The sequence below is a fragment of the Strongylocentrotus purpuratus genome, unplaced genomic scaffold (genome assembly GCF_000002235.5).
Source record: "Strongylocentrotus purpuratus isolate Spur 01 unplaced genomic scaffold, Spur_5.0 spur5_scaffold_18, whole genome shotgun sequence".
Lineage (NCBI taxonomy): Eukaryota > Metazoa > Echinodermata > Echinoidea > Camarodonta > Strongylocentrotidae > Strongylocentrotus > Strongylocentrotus purpuratus.
Genome location: NW_022145603.1, coordinates 23,307,267 through 23,333,740, shown reverse-complemented (window position 1 = coordinate 23,333,740; position 26,474 = coordinate 23,307,267). Strand labels below are relative to the sequence as shown.

Here is a 26,474-nt window from a genome sequence, read left to right as displayed (position 1 = left end):
TGTGATTTCTTTACGTGATGGGCAACTGAAGCAAAACAGTTCCTATTTGATTATGCAAATTTTCAAGAGAGATCCAATAATCACTACTAAGAGAGTCATGTAGCTAAGTCTCGGTAGAGACATTGACGTAATATACTGGTCTACTATAATATTCAAATTTCATGCATACTTTTTAAAGGTTGTTCTTGACAACCTGAAAGCTTGCCCAAGGCTTGCCTGACATAGCAACATGTAATGTATGCAGAATGGATTCCAAGTATCTAATTTCAATCGTTAGGAAAACAGGTTAATGGAATAACTCGTCACCAGGTACCCAGGAAATAAACAAACATTAATTTGAAAATGTTAGTTAACCGGTGTATTCAAACTCTGGAAATGAAAACTCTTAGTATGCCCTGTTCATACTGCAGCTCTCTTTTGCGTACCCATAATATCAGCAACATTTGAATTAACTAAATGGATAATTGCTAGATTGCTATATGCAAAGTAAAAGCTCAGTAATCTCAACGCTTTGGTTGGGGACAATGTGTGTAGACTGTAGCGTATACACACAGCCCTCATAGGTTTTACACGCATTGTGTAGCTCAGGTTACCCTTGTAGAATTTACATCCAAGGATGGATATCTAAGGGTGCGTTCAAGCAACACTTTTTCACCCTAGAAACATGATTTTTCAAAGATGTTTAGTTTAAAACACGGTTGCGTTCAAGTAATTTTTTTACAACCAACAAAAAATCGCTTGAACACAACCGCGTTTTAAATTATTTTCTACCTCTCATTTGTTTCATATTTCACTTGAGATCCAAACCTTTCAGCTACGAATATGAGGGCATTTGAAGAGCAGTGGTTTTCAGGGGACATTTATCGGTATTCTATGTCAATCTACCGACCTAACACAAAAAGTCTGGAAAAAGTCAATTTATTTCTAAACTTTCACAATAACCAAACTTTCCCTTCAATACAGTCATCAGCCATGCCAAAATGTCAGATGTATGGGACCAAAAAAACACACACCTTGAAATATAGCCCTGTTATAAACACACAGCATATCATGATCAATTGGTCCCAAAATCACACTATTCTCTGTCTGAAAGCGTCAAATAAAACACCAAATAACCTACCTTTCACTTAAAACAAATCAAAATCTTTCAGAGGTGTAAGACTCCTGAAAAAAACTGTTTCAGCAAATTTTCAAGTTATCACCTAATATAATGTGATATTTTTCCATGTGAGAAAGTGATAGTACAGAATTGTGGGTTAAAATTGAACATCAAACAGCATTTTTTTTCAGTCATAGACAATGAATTTCTCAATTTCCAATTATAATGTGTACACAGGTAATGGAAATAGTCGTTATCCCTTTATTTTTATTTAATATTCAATACCCTAAAAGAAAAGAACAAAAGATATATTCACCTCTCTCTCTTTATTTAGTAACTGATGCTGGCCAGACCATTAAATCATATGGATATAAACTGGCTCTCATTATTAACCCTTTACATGCCACACAAATAATATCCCTCTGCCACATTATATTTCTCATAGGATATATATGATTAACAACTAAATTATTCACACCCCTTGTAAATTTGATGATTTTTTGCAACTTTCATTTATTTCACAAATGATAGGTGGACTGGTTGAACTAAGGCCTTTGTTGAATACTTTTAGATGTAAGCTTTAATATGTCACATTATCAAGAAACATAAATTGGGACAAATTAATTTTTCATGTACTTAAAAAATTACAGAGCTTAGTCAGGGCATGAATAATTTAGTTGTTAAAGATAAGGTTGAGTTCTGGGGAGTGTTTCACAAAGATCCTAAGTAGAACTTAACACTAAGTTGGACTTAAAAAGTATGGACAGCCATTGGAGCCTTAAAATGAAATATATTAAAAAGCAAAAATTGGAGTATTTTAGACTTTTCATGAATTCCACATCAAGAACATGAAATCTCCCATGATAATAGAAAATATGAATGATTTGAATCAACATTTTATGCCTTCTAAAAAAAAAATTACAAAATGTTTTCAAGGATGCTAATGGCTTTCCATATTTTTTAAGTCCAACTTAGAGATAAGTTCAACTTAGGATCTTTGTGAAACACCCCCCAGGTTTAATAGGCGATTGCATTGTAAAAGAAACGGTGTGGAATCGATCAGAAAAGGTTCATCATCTAGCATAAAAGTATTTGTGTATTGCAAGGTTCTGGAATCATCAAAATGATAAGATATTTGGCCAAGTCTTGGTAAAGTTACAAGCACTGTGCACGGAAGGATGTATATGGGATGTATATGGGACTACACGAACACGTGGCATAAAAATCTGTACTGATTTTTAGGCTTTTAGAATATGAAGGCATTTGAAGAGCCAAGCTTTTCAGGGAACATGTTTTATCTGATGTTCATCCACCCTTGCATAATAACAATGATAATGCTCACAAATTATTTTTCACCTCTTCCCAGAACTCAACCTTCTCTTTAACTGGTATACCAAGGGCTTCAAGATTACTTAACTGTTTCCAGGGCAAGATTAATCTATACCAATTTTAAAGGGTGGTCCTGGAGCTAATCAAGGCCAGAAATGGGCAATTTGCAAAGCCCTTGTGTTGCTCAAAGGAAATCTTCTGTCAATAGATGTCTATTGTTTATTTGTTTTTGTGCAAAATTGCATGTTTGGCACACAAAGAGACTGTGCAGAGAGGCAAAGGAAGCAAACGAAATGTTAAAACAATAGCATATTTCAGAACTGAGCATAGAGATATAAGAAGATGCTCTATCTCTCACAATTGTTATCAAGTCACTGTAGAAATCTCTTTGTATCACTCGTTTAATACCAATTAAAACAAAAGGAGAATGTTGCAATCTCTCTTCAAGTACATGTAACTTAGTTCAATGCACTCATAGCTACAATATATGATATTGATTCTAACCACTCTGTTGAGAAGCCTCTTCATAATGAACTCCACAGACTGGTAGATTATCCTTTCTAAATGCATCAGCAGCCTACAATGTATGTTCCATTTCAATCAGAATTTTGTTTAGCAAGTAAATCAGAGTCCACTCTCTTCATTATAGTTAACAGAGACTGGTAACAAAACATTTCTCAAGGCATCAACTTTGAGTATTACACTTCCATCAGGCTCAGGTTATTATGACAAACAGAGTCCACTCTCTTTCCATGGTTCAAAGAGAATGGTAACAGATCATTTCTCATTGCATCACATATTAGTATTACGCTTCCACCACAATGTTTATCATGACTAAGAGAGTCCACTCTCTTTTTCCTAGTTCACAGAGACTGGTAAACCATCCTCTCTAAGTGCATCACCTTTCAATATAAACCACACAACCATCAGAGTCTCTTAATCATGACAATCAGAGTCCAACTCTTGACCAGGTTTCAAAGAGACTGGTGAACAATCCCATCTCGCTACAAAGTCCATGGGTCCTACACATACATGTGGATGTATTGCTTAGTCTGGTATCATGATAAACAGTCTTGAATTTTACTAATCCATTCTTCAGCTGCTACTTTAGTGTCTGCTATAAAGTTGTACACTCTCTTTGTGGTTTTCAGCTGTAAAATAATAATAAATCAAAATAAAGTTAAGAGAAAATAGTTATTTGGGCCATGTTGCATTGAACTTTGTCATTAATAGTAAAATAATAACAAATCAAAATAAAGTTAAGACAAAATAGTTATTTGGGCCATGTTGCATTGATAACTTTGCCGTTAATAGTAAAATAATAACAAATCAAAATAAAGTTAAGACAAATAGTTATTTGGGCCATGTTGCATTGAACTTAGCATTGATAACTTTGCCATTAATAGAAAAATAATGATAAATAAAAATAATGTTTTCAAAAATACAATATAATGAGGAAGAGCTAGAATATCAGAATTTTAGTACAGACCCAGAAAACATTTTTGGGGACCTCCAAATAATGACAAATATACAAATAATGACTGCTTTTGAGGGTCATGGTTGAGACCGTTTCCCAAGGTGATCTTGAAAAAGCAATTAGTTGCGATTCATTGATTTCTCAGCAATCCACTTTCTCGAGTCTAAACCACTGGCAAAATTTGTAAACACTCCATGAACATAACAAATTATGGTTTAACAGGAGTATGTTTCAAGATGAGGGCAGCAGACTTACATCAAAGAACGCGTTGTCCTCTACTTTCTTGGGTGCCGAGGGGTTGGCAAACGCCGGCTGAACAGACTCCACCTCCTTCAGATCAATGAATCCTTTACAGTGAGGGTCGTTCCGGGCTTCGTAGTACCTCAACTGGGGAAGGAAAGGGAGACATTGACATTGATGATGGTAATGTTGATAATGATAATAAAGATGATGATAAAGAATGAGAAGATGATGATGATGATGATGAAGATGATGATGATGAAGATGATGATGACGATGGCGGTGGTGATGATCAATGAACCCTTTACAGTGAGGGTCGTTACGGGCTTCGTAGTACCTCAACTCAACCTCAAGGAAAGGAAAACAGAGATATTGATGATGGTCATGTTGATAATGATAATAAAGATGATGATAAAGAATGAGAAGATGATGATGATGATGATGAAGATGATGATGATGAAGATGATGATGACGATGGCGGTGGTGATGATCAATGAACCCTTTACAGTGAGGGTCGTTACGGGCTTCGTAGTACCTCAACTGGGGAGAAAAAAATTAGAGATGATGATGACGATGATGACGACAGTGACAGAGGCGGTGGAAGTAATGATGATGGTGATGATGATGATGATGATGGTGATGATGATGATGCTGATGAGGATTATGAGGATGATGGTAGTGATGAATATGATGGTGATGATGGTGGTGGTGGTGGTGGCGTTGGCGTTTGTGTTGGCGTTGGTGTTGGCATTGGTGGTGATGATGATGATGAGATCATGATAATGATAGTGATGATGATGATGATGATGATGATGATGATGATGATGATAATGATGATGAGGATTATGAGGATGATGGTAGTGATGATGATGATGATGATGATGAGGAGGATTATGAGGATGATGGTGGTGATGATAGTGATAGTGATGATTATTTATGAGGATGATAATGTTGAAAATGTATCCAGGAATATTCAATCCATCACACTTTATGAGCTAATAGCTACATATGATCTGGGAAATTTGTCTGAATCTGTAAGAAATAACTTTCCAGTATTCCTTGAACTAAATTTTACCTCAATTTCTCTTCCTCTGTTGTTCAAGTTTTACCCTTACGGATAAGCAAGCACTCAAATTTTTTCACTTTTAAGTTAAACAGTCCCCATTAAAGGCATCATTTAAAAATGTTAAATCTGAGATGCACGGCCTTACGTGTTATAAGTGTCTGTGATATGGTGTAATATTGAGAAGAAAAAAAAATCGCGCTTCAAAATGATCAAGTGCCTCAATAAAGTAAAAATCCTTCAGTGACCAGTTTTACGTTTGGTAAACGCAAAATTTGGTTTCGATTTCCAATCATAAATATCTTGATAATGAGACAGGCAATCGGAGTGTAAAAGTAATGGAGTTCCTGACCTAAAGGTTTACAATTATCATTGCAGCATGAGTTAAATCCAGGATTTTGTTTCAGAATCTGAGACAAAGTTACCAGATTCCTTTAAAGATAACATCAAAATGCATCAGAAAATACTAGTGTTGCCAATTTGAAGGGCAGCTGATATTTACCTGATGCTTCTGTGAGTCGAGTACGAACCATCTCTGCTTCCATCCCTTGAGTCTCGCTCCTCTCTTATAGAGATGACCTTCGTGTGACCTTGTCTCGTCAATCAGGTTGTTGAACTGCTCGTAACCTACAAGGGTGATGAAGGAGAATTATTAAGGGCGTTATTACTACAACCTTACAATAACTATAATAGTATAACTTGAATGCACATGATATGATATGATATGATAATGACAACAAAGAAAATAATGTGACACCTCCATTGACTCAAGTAAGACGATATTAAGCCTAAACAAACAATTTTAATACCGGTATATATTTATTACATAGCTAAAATCAGGATTTAATTGTTCTAGTCACTTACATTTTCTCTCTCTTTTTCTATCTTTTTTTGACTATTAACCTCAACCAATTTGGTCTACTATGGTACTCCATACTTTTCAAGGATAATAATAGACTCGCCATTTCATCGCTAAAGGTCCCCTGTTTTATTGCCATTTTCAAGTCATTTAATCTGTACATCTGTAGTTTATGATATACATGTAAGTACATAAAACACGGCGCTTAGGGCATTCTGGTTCACTGTTTTATAACTTTACTTTCTCTTACAACTATAAATTGCATGTTACTTAGGCTATAAGTTAAACATGACTATCATATAACAGTGACTACGCTTTTACTTTGAAGATGACTAACCTACAAGTATATACTATGACTACAAGCATTCTTCATACAGATTGTTTTTTTCATTACTAAATGACTCTTACCCTGTGTGAAAGAGCGAACATTGTCCGTTGTCGGGGTGTGGGCGGGGTTAGAGTCTTCCTTAGCAACCTGCCTGGTAGGGGCGGAGCTTTCCTTGGTGGAGCCCCGCCTCGAGCACTGCTTCGGGACCTGAGGGACGCACTTCTCGTGGACGTTGTACCCACAGTCTGAACACTTCATACCTATCAGAGGGAGAGAGAGAGAGAGCAAGGGAGTGATTCAACTGTAACTGGACACTTTAAGATATAGAAAATCTGGATAATTTTTTCAAAAAGTTGATTTAACCTATACAGCAATCTTTTTTCTTGTTCCAACAATTTTTTGTATTTCATAGAGGGAAATACACAAGTTTTCAATTACTTTAATGGCTCATAAGATTTAAAAGAAATAGCAATTATATTAGATATGGAAATCTGAACAAATATCCTCCTCATTTATGTTCTAATTAATGATAAGAATACATCAATTTTAGTCAATTTAAGCCTTCTAGTTAGAATTAAAACAAATTGGCATCAGATTGTTGACGATCTAAAAAATGGTCTGAAGTCACTGAGATTCTAAGACTTTTTCTCCTACAACGAAACTATCAATCCCCTGAAATTCAATTTTATTGTTCCCAAACTATTCAGATCCTTGATTATTACAATTGTAATTTTTAATCTCTCTATAAAATGCTATTGCGAATTCTTACTAAGGCGAAACATAGCCAGATTGTAAAGTATGCTGTGGGGGCATAAGACAAGAAGTTCAGAGGCAATTACCTGTACATCCTTGTTTGACGACCCCAAAGAGCATCTGATTGCAGAAGTCACAGCTAGTTGGTGTCATGTAGCTACACGGCTCAAAGTGATGCGGAAAGTTGAACCCTTTCGTCGGCGGCTCCCCAATGTTCTTGCCCTGAGGAATTAAGAAATAAAAAATAATTCTAGTTTTTATTGTTCCACATTTTACAAAAAATATGATAATACTAATAATAATAATAATCTTGTAGTCCACTCCGAATTTTATTAAACCGGAACAAAAATTCTTTTTGCCCAATTGATCGTGAGCCCAGCAGCCACTGAGCAGCGCCAGTCATGCTTTGAACCCTTGTGAAAATACCAATTATCCTTGCTACTGGCAGGTGTGTTCTAACAATACTCATTAAATCAATTGAAGAAGATGCACTTTCTTCATGAATAAAATTGAATGTGAACTCACCCTGACAAGAATATCAATGGTGGTTTTCTTGTGAGCTGTCATGCTTTGAATCCTTGCTAAAATACCAATAACCCTTGCTACTGGCAGGTGTGTTCTGACACTACTCATCAAATCAATTAAAGAAGATGCACTTTCTTCATGAATAAAACTAAATGTGAACTCACCCTGACAAGAATATCAATGGTGGTTTTCTTGTGCGCCGTCATGCTTTGAACCCTCGCTTCCTCAGTGGCTTGAGACGTTCTCTTTCTCCTCGTCACAAACCTTGCCTCCATGTGCTCTAACAGATGCTTCCAGTTCTTGTGCGGCTTCCCGAGGTCAGACTCCAACTGCCTTATCTCCTGAAAAGTGGACATATGTGGAAGGGTCAGGGGTAATAGTGAGGGTTTAAAAACAAAGGTTTTAGAAATGCAAGAGAAGCAGGGTGTAAAGCGCTTACGCAAGGCATTCAAGCAAGTCACGAAAAAGGAACCTCACCCTACCCCCATTTTTAAACTGGACTTACATTGATCTCAGGGACTATCCATTTTTTGAAGAAAAAAAATCCTGATAAAAAAAAATTCAATTTTTTTTATTTTTTAAATCAACCGAAAATCAGAAAAAATAATTATTGGGAACCGATTTAAATCAGGGAATTATCAGGTTTGAAGGGTGTTGAAACATTCCAAAGACACTGCCTGTTACTATTTTTTATTATTGAGCACAGAATACAATCGTGCATTGTTGATTAGAAATGATAAAATATCATACATGTCTATATTCTATATTCAACCGCTTAGGGGCAATTTGCAATTTGCGGTATATAAATATCTTATTATTATTATTATTATATTCAACTCCCAATTCCTTAATTACACTAAATGCATACCTTTGAAGACTAAAAATAGGAATATTTTTTTACGAGGACTGTGAGGGAGCGAAGCGACCGAGCGGGGGGTGAGTGTGGGAGAGGGCTGTCCCCCCTCTCATGGGAGGGAGCTTTAGGAATGCCCTTTCCCTTAACTTTAAACTCATTTTTCAACACTTATGCAACCCCCTCCCCACAAAAAAAAAAAAAAAAAAACAAGGACTAAAAGCTAAAAATTCCCCTGATGAAATAGACCCTGGAGGAGAAAAATAAAGGGCAGTGCACAAGCATGTAATGAGGTACTCGAGTACACTCCCAGGCTTACAGGCGAATACTCGGACGCCATGTTGTTGTTTTTTGCCACCACCATACTACGATAGAAGTATCCCAGGTCCGTCACCGAAAACACGCGATTTTACTTCGAGTTGCGGTTGAAGGCGCTGATTTAATTATAATAATCATAGTAAACAATGCTGTTTTAAAAACCAAAGATGACAGACTAATTTTCCTCCAAACAGAAATCCAGACATTTGGTCCCAGTTTCTGAGTGGTGAGTTGACAGTGATTGAGCTGGGAAACATTTTTACCCACGGTACCATGCCGGTGCTCTTAGGGCACGGGTAAGTGTCGGCTTGGACAATGCCAGGTAAACGGGCAAAAAAAAAAAAAAAATCATAATTTTGTGACACAAAATTGTAAGGCATATAATAAATTTAAAACAGAAAATCGTAATAATAACACCAACAGCGTAGTAGTTGGCAGGTATGTAAATGCCATCGAACATATCTAGTCAGAGCAAACGTTGCATTACGCTTTAAAACACTACTTACTTCTAGGAGCCACCTGTGGATATCGGGTTCTGCGTGCGACACATCATCATAGCTCGCGTTGACCGTCCTTCTGTCCGTCTGCTCCAGGGGTTGTTCGTTGTCCTCATTGGTCGCTGACTCAAAGAGTTCCCGATCGTAGGATGGCCCACCGTAGAGGTTCTCCTTGAGGAAGTAGTCCCAGATGATGAGACTGGAGGTGTTGGTGTATGGTCTCAGGACCTTAGAGAATTGACAATCAAGATTTTTAAAAATTAGAAATAGTCCAACCATAGATAAATTGTCCCAGGTCGTAAGGCCAGACATGTTGGTGTACGACCTTAGGACCTAAAAGAAGGGACAATCAAGATTTTTTTAAATTAGAAATAGTCGAACTAAAGAGAAATTGTCCCAGGTCGTGAGGGTAGACGTGTTGGTGTACGGTCTCAGGACCTTGGAGAAGGGACAATCGAGAAAATTTTATTTGGTCTATCGAGAAGTCATCCCAGGGCCCCATTGCATAAAACTTACCATTGAGATTCTCCTCATTGGAGTACATGTACACACAGAATTGAAGACTAGGTGTATGCCTCAGAATGTTGGACAATGAAAAATGGGATGACTTACAAAGTTTTCCAGTCTATCTAGTAATTCAATTATTGGCATAAATCACTCTTTGATAAATACATATCTGTAAAGTGATTACAGACAGTATTTCATATCAATAGCGTATCTAGGTGTTTTAAAGATATTTTTACCATATTATTACTATAATAATAATAATAATACATGAGATTTATATAGCGCCATTATCCATTTTAATTAAACGCTCAAACGGCTTCAAAATATAAAACTATAAAACACAAAGGCTTTCGTCCTCCTACCCAGTCCCCTCATGGAGTGGCAAATGTTGATTAATGCTTTGCCAAATAATCTCAAAGCTTTGGAAGTTTCTCAGAATTCTACAAACTAACTGCAATAGTATATAATGGTAAAATCTACAATGTATGAGATCTTATGAATGAGTTAATGCATAAACTACAGATGTTTTCCTAAAATTGTCATGCATGAAGCAAAAGAGACATTCTTTTCTGCAGAAATCTGTTTAACTCTCTTAAAACATTATTTAAAGTTATAACTTAGAATGCTGTAGCAAATACAAAAATAGTCTCTGAATGTTGCTTATAAAGTTCTTCTAAATGAGTTTAAATCATTTTAAAAGCAAAAATATAAAAATAATTTATATATATATCACCAGAAGAACATGCTTCATGCTAAATGTGAGATGCTGTTGAAACTAAAATGCTACTTCTCATTTTACAGTTTGCACATTCTCAGAAGAAAAAGCTGCATTCGCCCCCTAAACACCCCCCCCCCCCCTCCCGAAAAAGAAAAAAAAAGGTTACCAATCATATTGAATACTGCCATTCATAGATGAAGGCAGTGAAATGATAATGTAACATACATGACTTAAGAAGTTTAATCCCGTAATGCTTTCCCTTTATTACGCGGTCAAAATGTCAGAATGCAAGCTTTTGACATTGGAAGTGTGCCATTTGTTTTGTTGATTAAAATTGCACTTTTTTTTTTTTAAGATCAAGAATTGTAAAAGAGAATAGAATTAGTTGCAAAATGAAAATTTATTGAAAAGAGCAAAGATTTGTATAAATTTTAATGCATTTTCAAGACAAGATGCAGTTACGACAAAGAAAGAAAAATTAAGGAAGAATTAAAGAGCCACAGGGTTTCAAATACCCCAAAACAACCCCTTTTTTTATTTAGAAAAATGAATTCTACCTTAAAATGACATTATTTCCTTGCCATATTCAGCTCATCATAAACAATTAATCGCAATTTTTCTTAAATTACCCCAAAATCAGTTGAAATCTGATGTTAAAAGGATGAAACTAAGAGGATACTACTTAGCTGATGCGAGAAGTAACCATGGCAACCAAGAATGTTGAGAGGGAGAGAGAGTGCATCCAATGCTTTGAAAAGCTATGATGAGAGGCGAGAAGGAGTATCTATGCATCTAAGCTTTTAGATTCTCTCTCAAACACCAAACGTTTTTGTTTTAAAAGTACAAAAATAATTTACATCATTTACGGTTGTGTGCGGGGCGAACTGGAAGTTATAGAAGATTGGCGACCGGGGGTGGTACTTGTCCATGTAGTCCCAGAGTGACTTGAGGGGTGGGCTGGGCGTCTCGCTGTCGCTGTCTCCGCTCTCGTCGATCCTTGACGGTCTTCTCTCCTCGTACACTTGGGTTGCTGTGATCCAAAGAGACAAGAAATAAGATTAAAGCTCATGTACCGTTTTGGTTGCGAAAAGAGATTGGAATGAATCATGTTAAAGGGAGTCAGTCGTCAGTTTCCATGTGCAGAAGGCCATAATTGGCTGACCCCAGACTTGGTGAATAAAAATCATTAACGTGTGTTCAGGTGCTAGGTCTGCACATAGCGAACCCATAGACCAATCAAGAAATACTCCCTCGTCTCTCAGAGAGTCTTCGGGTGAGGGAAAAGTGAGATAATGACTTTACCATGTGGAGGAATGGGTGGAAAACGCAGTACATTACATAAAACCTGCTGATCATAAAACTGAAGGCCAATTCTGGTGATTGACAGCACCTCTTATTGGGTAAACACCCGAACGGTGTTGAATTCCCCATGAGAGCTAACTACTACCAGTCTTTAAATACAGTCTCACATTGTATCAAAAGATCATTTGATATTCCATCCAAATAAATATCAACAAAATCAGACGAACAAAATGAAAAATGTATATTTTCAAAAGTACACAATTTTCTTTTGAATCTTTAATGAAAAATGTAGCATCAACAGAAAAATACAAGTGTTGCCAATTTGAAAAAGAAAAAATTAGTGATTTAATCCCAGAGGAATGGTTATGACATACCTCCTTGATATCTTTCATAGTCTGAATTCTACACGAATGTCTAAAAGCAGTTGGATACGTAGTGATAAGCTATCGTCTTGACCATTTAAATAAAAAATGTAGCATCAAAAGAAAAATACTTGCATTGCCAATTTGAACAAGAAATATGATTGATTTAGCCAATATGAATGGTTATGACATACCTGCTTGATATCTTTCATAGTCTGAATCCCACATGAATGTCTGAAAGCGGTTGGATACGTAGTGATAAGCTATCGTCTTGAGAAAGTACTGGTTGAATTCAAACGAGAGAGGGAACTGGGAATGAACCTGGATGTGAGAAGGAAAGAATGAAAAGTTGGTGACAAAAATGTGTTACTGTTTATCCATTGAATACTAAAATGACATTGGAAATGTGTTCAGTAAGTTCTTTTTCAGGACGTTCATTAAGCGCTCTGGCCAAAGTGCACATGTACAAATTAATTTACATGATACATTCATTCATCTTGTGTTGTGCCAGGTCTGGGGTGGCTGGCTATGCATATCCATCGTCTCTGACCGTGAGAGCTTGCTCGGACCTTTTCCTAACAAAGTCCAGTCCAGAAATAACATGGAACTTTAAAAACACAGTAAAATTCAACTCTTGTGCATATTAAACAGAAAAGATATATCTAACAGACACAAAGGTCAAGGGTTACCTCTCAGCAAAATTCAACTCTTGTGCATATTAAACAGAAAAGATATATCTAACAGATACAAAGGTCAAGGGTTACCTCTCAGCAAAATTCAACTCTTGTGCATATTAAACAGAAAAGATATATCTAACAGATACAAAGGTCAGAGGTTACCTCAGCAAAATTTGACTGTTGTGCACATTAACTAGAAAAGATCAACCTAACAGATACAAAGGTCAAAGGTTACCTGGTGCACGCAGTCCAGGAACTGTAGAAAGACAGGAGCGAAGCCGCTGGTCTGATGGGTAATGGTCTGGTTGGTGCGGTGAGTGAATCGATGACCAAAGGCGAGCCATTCCTTGTCCACCAGGACCTTGAAGCCAGCCAGTGTACGGTAGTAGGGGTCCATCAGAAGCTGGGCAAGTGCACTCACCTTCAAAGATAAAAAGAGAAATTAATTGTAATAAAACGTGTGCAGTCCCATCCATCTTAATAATAATAAATGTAACTTGTATAGCGGCAAATCCACTCTGTGGAGTGCTCAAGGCGCATGTAGATTAGTTAAGAGAAGTTAACAGAAGCGTTTTACATGATTTTCTAAAGGAATAAGAGGTTATACACTTTTTGATGTCTTCAGGACATCTTCAGAACTTATCCATGCTAGCTTATAATCCTGAACATAGAGACCAAAATATATTTCTGTGTGAATGCTTTAAAAAAACAACACCGTCATTATACCTTGGTCTCACCAACGAGACTGACCCTAGACAAAAATGAGATTTTTTTAAATCATATGACTATTCGGATCCTGGGTCATCAAGATTTTGCATGTTTTAATGTTTGTAACGAATGATTCTTCCAAAATCAGCTCACAGGGGGATGGTGTAGCATTCACTGGGCATCAGAGCCCTGTTTCATAAAAATCGTTATGAATGACAAGTTACAATAACCGTTAAAAGCTACTGAAATTGTGGCATTTGATTGGCCGAGAGCTAATTTGTCAAAGAAATGGGGAAAGGGGGGGGGGGGGGAGGGTTCACAAAGACTAAATTTGACTTTAAGTTGGACTTAACTATGGCAGACTGTCATGCCACTGTTTGCTCTCACCATTTACTGGCATTGGTCTCTCACATGACGTACAAATCATGGTCACAAATCTACAGCATTTATGTCTTTTGATATTTCATTATTGAAGGAAAACATTATCTAAAGATCATAATGGAGAGACCAATGGTGAGAGCAACAAGTGGCATAAATGGCCAGGCATAGTTAAGTCCAACATAAAGTCGAGCTTAGTCTCTGTGAAACACCCCCCTGGAGTCATTGGTGTACCTACCTGGGTGGTGAAGTCCCAGCCGTCTTCAAAGCTTAGCCATACAGACGAGCCTTGGAGATCTATCAGATCTACCGCTGCTCCTGCTAGCTGCATGATGTTCTGGATCTGTGGAGAGAAGAATTACCCAAAGTAAATTACTAAATGACTAAAAATGCTTTATAAAGGGAATCTGTATCCTCTTCTCATTAATAATAATAATAATACATTTATATGGCGCAGAAACTATCGCAACATTAAGAATATATTCTACTACGCTACAAGAGCTCCTGATATGCTAAGATTTACAGTTCATTAAAAAGATGTGTTTTCATTACCAATGTACATGTATATGTGTTCACTCTGTTGAGTGAACCGATATCTTCACCAGGAACTATTGCCATGTGCTATGTTTCATCTTAGATATATAAGATTTATGATTAAGGATTGATTGCAATAGGGTTTTAGGTTAGGGTTATAGTTAAGGTTAGCGTTAGGGTTGTACAGGTAGATATCTCTTTTGTATCCACCTTCTCTCTCCCTCCTTCCCTCCCCCTTCTCTCTCTCTCTCTCTCTCTCTCTTTCTATCCCCTTCTCTTTGTTTCTTTATTCTTCTCTTTCATCTCTACTCCTCCTCCCTTTTCCATCACTCTCACTTCTTCCCTTTCATTCTATTTCTCTTCTAATTATCCTTCCTTTCTACCTTTCCATTTCCTTCCTCTCTTTCCCCTTCTTATCCTTCTTCCCTTTCACCCAACTCTCTACCATCTCAGCATCTTACCTGTAACAACCACTCTGACTCTCCGACCATCTTGTGGAAGCCCATCTCTGGGTCGGTCATGGGGTTGCTCGGGAGACAAGCCTTCATCAGTTTCTTAAAGCTAGCCTTGATGTGCCTCGTCTCATAGTAGTCGTAAGGAATGAAGTCACATTTGGAGTTCTGGTCCGATTTGAAGTTCTGCGAGAGAAAAAGAAAATGGGCAACAGAATAATAAGAAGGGCAGAAAGTAATAGCATGTCCGTTAAAGGCCCACTGCACTACTTACAGCCACTTTCGCCATCTATATAACAAACACTGCATAATCGGTGACATTGGTCCCCCCATGATCCTCTTTTTCTTATGTTAATTACTGATTTGATGAGATAACCACCTGTACAATGATCTTGCAGGGTGGTCTAATCCCTCCTGTACACTAGTACAGATGGGCTTTAATATATTGCAGCTTCTAACACATATACTCTACTGTGGCTGATACAAATTTCTTTATCATTACCCTGGCTGTAGCTGAGCCACTAAGATAAAGGCACTATAAAGATATCTTCCTACTGGGTACCCATTCACTTAACCTGCAAAGAGAGTGGCAAATGTACGTTGACGTCTTGCCAAAGGATATACAGTTTTGTAAGTGCCAAAGAACATAAGACCTTGATGTGCGAAAGATGCGATCCACAGTCCGGTGAAGTACCCATTAGGCCACAACACCTCTACAATGAGAACTTAAAAAATATTGATTTGGTATTAATCAGGATGAGAACATCCTCCTGAACACATGGGTCTGTACTCTACTAAAGTGTACACCTGATGTTGGCTTAAGTTTGGTCTAAAGTTTGGTTTTAGCAGTCCAAGTTTTCCTTTTTTTCATAGGACTTTAATCCTAGCCTTTAGTCACAGGTCTGAGAAAACATATATTCTTCAGGGGAAGAAAACAAGTACAGTCAAAGCTGTCTATAGCGACTGCCCAAGGGAAACACAAAAAGTGGTCTTTGTATATAGGTTCCTTTAGGTCATGTTTCAATTAGAAACCATTTTCAAGTGAAACAAAACATGTGGTCTTTGTAGACAGGTGGTCACTAATGCAGGTTTGACTGTACATAAATGCATGTATTTATCTACCCACCCTCAGTTGGGATTTCTCTCTGAGGACATAGAGGGCAGCCTTTAGGTCATGTTTCAATGAGAAACCATTTTCAAGGGAAACAAAACACATTGTCTTTGTAGACAGGTGGTCACTAATGCAGGTTTGACTCTACATATATGCATGTGAGCAAAACAAATTCCCAATATTGGACAATATATTGAAATTGAATGAATTGAATTGAATGCAACTACCCACCCTCAGTTGGGATTTCTCTCCGAAGACATAGAGGGCAGCCTTCCTCGCCTCCTGCTTCCTGGGCATGGCCAGGTCCTGCTCCGTGACAGAGCCGTTCCGGGTCGCTGATGTGCGAGAGCCAAGAGTAAGGTGTTTTTTAGAGATGGCAGGAGAAACGCCACCGCCCAATTGGGTGTGGCCCGAAGCTCCCATCATCAAGCGGCCGCCGCCCTTCAACGTATTGCCTGCATGAGTATAGGTGGAGGGGAGATGTTTTGTCTTTGGGGGGTGTGTCAGTGTGCTTGCTGGTTTGGCAAGTTAGTGGAAACCAATAGCAGTTTATATATAAGGTATTGACACACTTAGTTCGTGATTTTGGTGTTGGCACCCAGCTCAGTTAGCTGGCCTGCTAGGGTGGTTATAGGTATCGGCACGCTCATTCCTGATCTTGGTATAAATCCAGGGAGTTTATTGTATCCAGTGCACTTAGTTGGCCTGAACTGGTAGACAAGGGGAGATAGTGGGGAGGGGGGGGGGGGGGAGATATTGTCTTCCTAAGGGGGGGGGGGGGGAGTGTACTAGATGGCTGGACAAGGTAGTGAAAACCGATCTCCATTACAGAAAGTATTAGCGCACTCCTTCAAAAATTGATCATAGAGGATTGGGTAGCACCAAACCAAGTTAGTTAGCCAGTATGGGTGGGTAAAGAGAGGATAGACATGGTCTTTGGGGGGAGGGGGGCATACACTCCATGGCTGGACAAATTAGTGAGAACAAATTGCGACTGAAGAGGGTATTAGCACACTCGTCCTTACAATTTGTATTAAAGGCATTTGGATGTTTGGTAAGTTAGTGAGATACGATATACAGAAGAAAATGGTACACTCAATTACAGAAAATGTATCTACAAGATTTGGATCCGGCTGAGTGAGCCGGCCTGTATGGGATGATGAACAGGGTGCGTGGGGGGTGGAGGAGGGGGTGTTAGCTAACTCACCGGATTGGCAATAGAGGGCGGTTGTTATTTATAGAGAATCACTCATGATTTAAATAAGGGATTGGCACACTAATATGATAACTTGAATATTAAAGAAAGCAGACGATAGTCAGGAGAAAACACTCTTTTTGGTAACAGTGATAAGACATATCATCTGTTCAGAGAAAGAAAGGTGTTATCTCTGTAGTTTAAGTATATGAGTTAACGCCCTTCTGGCTCCAAAAAGAAAATATATAATATCCAGAAGACCAGAGTAGTTTAGTAGTTACAACATCTTGAAAGGTAACACAATTATAGTCCATTTAGGTCAGGAAGGAATATCTGAAATTTTAGGTTAGTGTCAATTCCTTATTCTATTCCCTGCAAATCTTTTTTAACCTCTTTGAAGAGGGGTTAAAATTATCAAGCCTGTCAATACCCTCTATAAAGAAAGTCTATTTTATTTAGGGTTAGTAGCAATGATAGGACGGAGAGGACTGGAATTATGCGCATGTATTGAGGAAACATTTGAATTCCAGCAACGTCCACACGTTTGATGTTAAAGGTTATTGGAACGTCAAATTAAGAGGAAATCAGGATCCTTGAGGAGAATGGTTCCTAAGCTTTCTTAAATCCTAGCTTTAAGTTAAGAGAGAGCTCATGAGAAATGTCTTGACCGATTGGAATCATAAATTCATGAACAATGATGGTAAAACAAGAGTACTATGCATCAATTATGCATACTATTACTAACTACTACTAATTATATAATCTACATGTATCCATATGAAATGTATGAAAGTAAATGTCAGATAATTTATACTGGTATATCACATGAACAGAGAGTACACATACAGTATATTACATGTATGTCATCACACTTGTTTCAATACAAAAATACATGTATAAACATGTACAAGTACATGTCATAAACATATACATATGAAAATAAAGTATGATATAAATGTACTTGGTTGACAGCTCCATTCATTTAAAAGGGTTTTCATCTGAGAATAATAGCTTTCTTATATTTAAAGTAAATAAGGTTTCACCTTCATATAATTCATAGTAAACATTGAGATATATCAATGCAAGGAAATATAATTCTTTTTGGAGAGAAAAATCAATGTCATGTACATTTATGTCAACTCTTCTGAAAGACAATGGCAAATGAAAGGAGGAAACAAAATAACTAAAAAGTAAAGTCTGCAACAAATTTACAAAAAATTTGCAAAGTAGAAAATGCAGTGACTAAAACACTACTTGAAACAAAGCATACAGGGTTACAGGTCTTTTCATCACCTCAAATTTTCTATTCCAATTCTATTAGTGCATTTTTGCTAAAAAAGACTATTACAAAAACCTAACAATAGTAATCAATTTATTAGCTAACAGGGTTTTAAGGGGGTGCAAGCTTACAAGTGCTATTAGTTGGTTTACATGTGTAAGCAAAACTTTTTTATTAAGTTGGTTTTACTACAGTACCGATTTAGATTTATTCCTCATTGTTAATGTAATAGATTATAGTTCATTTGTTTTTAGAGATATTTTTGGGTGCCTGAGCTTCAAAAGTGTGCTCATAATTCATGTTTTCACTTGGAAATGTTCATTTTTATAAAAAATAAAGTAAGAAAACTTCCAGCATGCTCTCGTGTCTTTAATGCGGTTTTAAATTTTTATTTCTGTTTGCCAACACTACACTGAGTTATTGCTGAAATATTAAACTTATTAATGTTTCATTAAGCAAATTTTTCTGCTTTGAAAATGTTAAGGTTTTAGTTAACTACATAATTAAATCAATCTTATCTGCTTTGAAAATGATAGGGTTTTAGTTGACTACTAAATTAAGCAAATTGATCTGCTTTTAAAAATGTTCAGATTTTAGTGTACCGGTACTACTGAATTAAGCAAATTGATCTGCTTTGAAAATGTTAAAGATTTAGTCAACTACTTAATTAAATCAAATTTATCTGCTTTGAAATAGGCAACTTATAACCAACTATTTTATTGCCAAAAACAATAATTTTCATGCAATCATTACCTACAAATCATGTCTGGAAATCCATTTTATCTTTCAATTATATACAATTATGTTAGAATTACTGATTTATTTTATATAGATATAATGTACTTCATGCAGTGTATTGAATAAAGATTTAAATCTACATGTAAAATCAAATTGTATTACATATGAAACAAATATCTTTGCAAATTTCATACTTTTTTGTTTCATGCTTGCAATATAATCATTTAAAATAGGAAATTAAATTTTGAGCTTCCATTTTCAAATGTCATTATTTCTGTATGTATGTAAAAATGAAATAAATTTTAGAGCGAACAAAGCATATAAAATTTGAAAATATTTCTTTCATGCAACAATATTCACAATAATGGAATTTTTCAAATGGATCTTTAAAATCATGAAAAAGAAAATATAAAACAATTGCATTGATACAACTAACTATCAAACTACAAATAAAGTAATAAATAAATCATAATATTTAGTAAAAAATCATTGGAAATAATTACTGTACTGCATGTTTAGATAAATTAGTGTGAAAATATTTTTCTATGTATTAAATGTACTAAATAAATGTAAAATGAAGAACAGAATGTAGCATAATCCAATCTGTAGAAAGCATATATTATTTTAAGTACATAATGGAAAAATAATAAGACCATAGCTAAATTATATCTCTATGACTGAAATGAAATGAAGTCCTTCTTTCAACATTTACATGTACATGTTATTGTTTAAATCAAGATTTTGCTAGATGAAAATACTGTTTATGTGTAATATGATAATTGTTAATATCTACACATGCACTTTTACTAATATATTAATGTGTGTACATACATTTATATGTATGTTTGGAAAACTACAGTTTTAGCAGTCTAATCATAACCTATTTGGTTGCACATATATATATATATATATATGTAAGAATGTATAGATATTACTGGTTAAAATAGTCATGTCAGGCATTAGGTTATAGAGAGTTAATTTTTGGGGTACTACTAAGGGTAATTTAACGTGTGAGGGCAAATTTGGGGGGTATCATTCCCATAGAAAAGTTACAAAAAGGTGTAGGTAAGTTAAGAAAATTTTCACGAGGGGGGAAGGTGGAGGGGCTGAGGTAACCAAATTACTAGAATGCAAGAGGGGCAACTTTGTGGTATAAAAGAATCAGAAGGGCTCAGGTGGGTAAGGGTGGGTGAGGGTGTTTTAAGGTGGGTGAGGGTGTGTTGAGGTGGGTAAGGGTATGTTGAGGTGGGTGAAGGTAGGTTGAGGTGGGTGAGGGTAGGATGAGGTGGGTGAGGGTAGGATGAGGTGGGTGAGGGTAGGTTGAGGTGGGTGAGGGTAGGATGAGGTGGGTGAGGGTGTGTTGAGGTGGGTGAGGGTATGTTGAGGTGGGTGAAGGTAGGTTGAGGTGGGTGAGGGTAGGTTGAGTTGGGTGAGGGTGTGTTGAGGTGGGTGAGGGTAGGTTGAGTTGGGTGAGGGTGTGTTGAGGTGGGTGAGGGTAGGTTGAGTTGGGTGAGGGTGTGTTGAGGTGGGTGAGGGTAGGTTGAGGTGGGTGAGGGTAGGTTGAGGTGGGTGAGGGTAGGATGAGGTGGGTGAGGGTGTGTTGAGGTGGGTGAGGGTATGTTGAGGTGGGTGAAGGTAGGTTGAGGTGGGTGAGGGTAGGATGAGGTGGGTGAGGGTGTGTTGAGGTGGGTGAGGGTAGGTTGAGGTGGGTGAGGGTAGGTTGAGGTGGGTGAGGGTGTGTTGAGGTGGGTGAGAGTAGGTTAAGGTGGGTGAGGGTAGGATGAGGTGGGTGAGGGTAGGTTGAGGTGGGTGAGGATAGGTTGAGTTGGGTGAGGGTGTGTTGAGGTGGGTGAGGGTAGGTTGAGGTGGGTGAGGGTAGGTTGAGGTGGGTGAGGGTGTGTTGAGGTGGGTGAGGGTAGGTTGAGGTGGGTGAGGGTAGGATGAGGTGGGTGAGGGTGTGTTGAGGTGGGTGAGAGTAGGTTGAGGTGGGTGAGGGTAGGTTGAGGAGGGTGAGGATGTGTTGAGGTGGGTGAGGGTAGGTTGAGGTGGGTGAGGGTGTGTTGAGGTGGGTGAGGGTAGGTTGAGGTGGGTGAGGGTAGGTTGAGGTGGGTGAGGGTAGGTTGAGGTGGGTGAGGGTAGGTTGAGGTGGGTGAGGGTGTGTTGAGGTGGGTGAGGATGTGTTGAGGTGGGTGAGGGTAGGTTGAGGTGGGTGAGGGTGTGTTGAGGTGGGTGAGGATGTGTTGAGGTGGGTGAGGGTAGGTTGAGGTGGGTGAGGGTTTGTTGAGGTGGGTGAGGGTAGGTTGAGGTGGGTGAGGGTGTGTTGAGGTGGGTGAGGGTAGGTTGAGGTGGGTGAGGGTAGGTTGAGGTGGGTGAGGATGTGTTGAGGTGGGTGAGGGTAGGTTGAGGTGGGTGAGGGTAGGTTGAGGTGGGTGAGGGTAGGTTGAGGTGGGTGAGGGTGTGTTGAGGTGGGTGAGGATGTGTTGAGGTGGGTGAGGGTAGGTTGAGGTGGGTGAGGGTAGGTTGAGGTGGGTGAGGGTAGGTTGAGGTGGGAGAGGGTGTGTTGAGGTGGGTGAGGGTAGGTTGAGGTGGGAGAGGGTAGGTTGAGGTGGGTGAGGGTAGGTTGAGGTGGGTGAGGGTAGGTTGAGGTGGGTGAGGGTAGGTTGAGGTGGGTGAGGGTAGGTTGAGGTGGGTGAGGGTGTGTTGAGGTGGGTGAGGGTAGGTTGAGGTGGGTGAGGGTAGGTTGAGGTGGGTGAGGATGTGTTGAGGTGGGTGAGGGTAGGTTGAGGTGGGTGAGGGTAGGTTGAGGTGGGTGAGGGTAGGTTGAGGTAAGGTGGGGGTGCATAATTCGTTGTAGGAAACCACTGGTAAACCATATTACAGGAGATGAAACGGAGGAGAAGCTATTTATTGGGTAAGCCTTCATTCAAAGGGAGTAGGGCGGAGTTGCTATTTTTTGTTACCCCCTTGCGCCACATTTAAGTAACCGCTGGTAAAGAGGGGTACCATAACTTGGGTTACACCACATTACAGGAGAGTGAAGCGTTACGGAAACCACAGGTACACACAATATTACAGAGGGAGCGGTCAAGGGAGAAGTACCATTGTTTGGCAAACCTTTGCACCATATTGCTTATGCATCCATTAGGGTCACCCTGGTGCATCATATTACAGGGGAATGCACCGTTAAAGGAACTGCTGGAAAAGAGGGGTGTCAGTCCTATTATTACTCTTACAGTAAAGGCAGAGGGAACATGGGAGGAGTTGAGGAACAAACCTTGCACCATTTTAAAGAGAGAGGGGGTCAAGGTGCCAGGAAACCCTTGGTGCACCATATTACAGGGAAATGCACCATTAAAGGAATTGCTGGGATAGAGTGTGCCACTCCTTAGGTTACCTTAACACCATTTTAAAGGGAAGTGCATCCTGGTGCACCATATGGGGAAAGCACCATTAAATGGAACCGCTGGGATGGAGGGTGCCAATTCTTGGGTTACCCTTAAACCATATAAAAGGGTGTTAAATAAACCAAGCAGGCAATTTGAGAGTGAAAAGAGGCAAGCAAGCAAACGATGAAGGGCAGGCAGTTTAGCTGAACAATGGGAGCCTGGATAAACAATGGAAGTTATCAAAGAAACAAACCATAAGTAATAACAAATTTGTTTGGAGCTCGAAGGGAGTTAACACCATGTTCAAGTACATGAGTTAACACCTTTTTCAAGTATTTGAGTTAACACCATGTTCAGGTATATCAGTTAACACCAAGTTTAATTATATGAGTTAACACCATTTTCAAGTATATGAGTTAACACCATGTTCAAGTATATGAGTTAACACCATGTTCAAGTATATGAGTTAACACCCTTCTGGCTCCAAACACATGAAAATACAATAACCGTACTTAAAAATATACATGTAATTTATACAGGGTAAATACAACACTGTGGTAGCATGTTATTTCATGCCTTGTGTCTACTAGCACGACCGTAACTATTTTTGAAAAATAGATTCAGGTGCAATTTCACCAACCTATCGTAAATTGACTTTCTTTCAAATGAAATTTAAACAACATACACAAGGCAATGAAAGAACATACTGTTTATGAAGATATTTCATCATTACACAATTGTGCCTACAAACTGTATGCTACCTGTACTGTTTAACGTTCTCTACAATCACACAGACATTTATGAAATCCTTTTTTAGTTTCAACTAATAAATTTGAAACGTTGATTAACTCCTTTCATCTCAATATCATATTTCCAAAATTAATCCTTTGTGATACTGAAATCAAAATGCTTTAAAAACATGATTTTAATTTTTCTTGTTATCGTTGTTCTTGTTTCAGTATTAATGACATAAATTTGCATTTTTCTTGGCAGGCTGATCATTTAAATGCTTTCAGAAGCAAATTGTTTTTCCATTCCAGCATTCCAGCATAGATGCTTATCATTTGCAAATCACAAAAGCTTTTGCATTTAGATCAAACTCTGAAACCCTTTCTTGTTTTGGTTTCAAAGACAATACAAAAAGCATACCAAGTAGGTCAAACAAAACATTTAAAACGATGGTTACAATTTTGGCGATGGCAAAACATTGAGTCTGTGATTCAAAGCATTTCATTCGAAAATATTGTCTGTTTGGAGCCAGAAGGGCGTTAACTCATTGACTCTGAACAGACAATATTAAGCTGTGTGACTGTTTCCTCTAACAGTGCATTGGGTATGCAAGACAAGTGTATTTATGAAGTGCAGATCTTGCAAGCATACATGAGTGTATACAAAAATATGAAATAATGACAATAAACACATTGCATACAATCATGAGAAAAGGGCGATAAAAGACAATATTGAATTGGGAAAAGGTCAAAATACAAAACACTGGACAAGATTGAATGCAAGTAATCAAAGTCTGAAGAAAAAACATTAAACAAAAACCAATTTCAAGAATCTCAAAAAGTGTCAGTATCAAACATGAAATTAAATATATTGAAACAGTCCAATTAATGATTGATTGAATTTATTCCAAACTAAGGAAATGGGTATTTAAAATCTTTTTTGATCAATTTTTGAAAGTGAAAAGGTCCATGAAGATTTACCATCAGGAAAGTATAGATCAGTACAATATTAGTAAATGTTTATACAGGCAGTAGCATTGGCTTGACAATTAGTGAATCCATTAACAAGTATGACTATGAAATACAGTCCTTTCTAAAATGCATATATTTGAATATCACTTGTATCATTAAAAGTATTGAAACTTGAAAGTAATCAGTAAATTTATTTCATTTTCTCCTCACACTAAAATGCAAAAATTGAATTCCATAGATCTTTTCTTTTTATGAATACTTAGTCTCCAAATAAATGGAAATATCTAAATGTTTTAAATGGATACATTCAAATGGAAACACATATGCAATCAATGCTACACCGTTTGAATGTAAGTGTGTCCAAGCTCCAAAGACCTTTCATAACCTAATTTCATCAGGTCTGATTTTAACCCTGTGTCTGCACATAGGGAATTGTAATCTTGATTATCAGAGCAACTTAGATATATCCACCTGTTGAGAAACGTGGTGCAAGATCTCCCTTTGTATCAACAGCAAACATGATTAAACTTAAACCTGATTAAAAAGTGGTATGAATATAGCCTATGGAAGATGTACATGAGACCAGTTAAAAGCATGTACTCCAAACCAATACATTGATCCCTGTGTGTATATTTCTGGTGTTGCAGCACGAAATGTAAGTTCATTAGTTCGCTTTTTATGTAATTTATATGTTTTCCCTTAGTGTGTTATTTCGCCCACCAATATTCATAGAAGTAGAATAATTAATGCCATTTGTGACACCCTTTTTTATATTTTATTTTGAAGTCATGATGAGCAGGGACAGAATTGAATGCAAAGAGCACCATGAACAAGTACTAGAATGCAACTTCATAATGTACTGGAAGTTGAGCATGAACTTGAATAGAAGTGAGAATGGAATTGAGAAAGCCATTTGAAGATCACCATGAACATGAACTGAAACGTAATTTGATAATGAACTAAAAGTTGAACGAGAACTTGAATGTGAACTTGTATGTAAGCTTGAATAGACGTGTGAATGGAATGGGAAGAGTCGTTTTGAAGATAAGCATGAATACATTGTTGGATTCTTTACAAAAACATGAATTCGAGGAATGGATGAGATGAAACACTACCTTGAACTTGAAATTGAATAGAAGAGTGAATGGGAATGGGAACTGACTGAACAAAGACTTGCAAATACACATTGGCATGGATGGTAATGGCCATTACACCATGAAGTTGAATAGAATTGTGAACATGAACATGAACAGTAACATTAACATAATACAAAAAGATATATGTGGGAATGTGAGCAGGTGTATGAACTCCAAATTGAATAGAAGTGTGAACGAGAACTTGCACAAAACAGGATGGTGAATATGAATGAAAACGGAAGTATGGACAAGAACTTGAATGAAAAATGGAAACCAAAATACATTAACATGAATAAAAACAGATGGTGAAACATGGAACAAAGGAACATGATAAATCGCATACAGGTACAGGAATGCAGAAGAAGAAACAAAAGGTGTTAGACTTTTCTCAAGCTTTAGATGAAAGTTAGTTCAAGCAATTACACCATTAAAAGCAAGAAAAGTGTTGCACAAGAAAGCAAGGCTATAGGTTTTAAAAAACAAAAGGCTTTTTTCAAAGGGCATTAACAAGAGAATGTTTGCAGTGTATTTATAAAATATTTAGTGTTTTCACTGTTGTTTGCTTTATGAATCATTTGCCTCTTAAAAGAATAACTTGGGTGTACAATTAATTATGTAATTTTGGAGATCAAAAGCTCTTCTGTTCAAAACTAATTATAAAATGTAAAATTTGGTCTTAAACATATTTTAATCTGGATTAAAACAAACATGCTGTAATCCCCAATTTTTCTCTTGCTTCACATGTATTTTACGCCCAAAATATTTTGAACAAAATTGATATGAACTTTGCGCAGGACTTTTACAAGTTATGTAGTGCAAGAGCCAATAGTCATAAGCAGTAAACTACAAATATAAGAGTAATCAATTCTACAGGTTTAGTGCTGCTTTCCAGGTATACTGAATTGTGTTACTTACAGTGCCGTGCTAGTTTAGTGTATTAGAGCTAAGAC

General features: G+C 37.5%; 1 protein-coding gene across 11 annotated transcripts in view; it reads right to left on the bottom strand.

The window, feature by feature from the left end:
- Positions 1 to 2,606: 2,606 nt before the first annotated feature.
- The window catches only part of LOC752534 (myotubularin-related protein 13), a 72,105-nt gene continuing 48,237 nt past the window's right edge, over positions 2,607 to 26,474 (bottom strand). For 7 of the 11 annotated variants that reach the window (XM_030989509.1, XM_030989511.1, XM_030989503.1 and 4 more), the window contains 13 exons: positions 16,322 to 16,545; positions 14,989 to 15,165; positions 14,232 to 14,336; positions 13,143 to 13,328; positions 12,425 to 12,551; positions 11,424 to 11,596; positions 9,351 to 9,569; positions 7,838 to 8,014; positions 7,235 to 7,370; positions 6,476 to 6,655; positions 5,711 to 5,835; positions 4,161 to 4,292; positions 2,607 to 3,579 (listed from right to left, as the gene is read on the bottom strand). In XM_030989509.1, the coding sequence (XP_030845369.1) occupies positions 3,487 to 3,579; positions 4,161 to 4,292; positions 5,711 to 5,835; positions 6,476 to 6,655; positions 7,235 to 7,370; positions 7,838 to 8,014; positions 9,351 to 9,569; positions 11,424 to 11,596; positions 12,425 to 12,551; positions 13,143 to 13,328; positions 14,232 to 14,336; positions 14,989 to 15,165; positions 16,322 to 16,545 (2,054 nt within the window). In that variant the 3' untranslated portion in view covers positions 2,607 to 3,486. The other 4 variants (XM_030989507.1, XM_030989508.1, XM_030989500.1 and 1 more) reach the window with 3 other exon arrangements.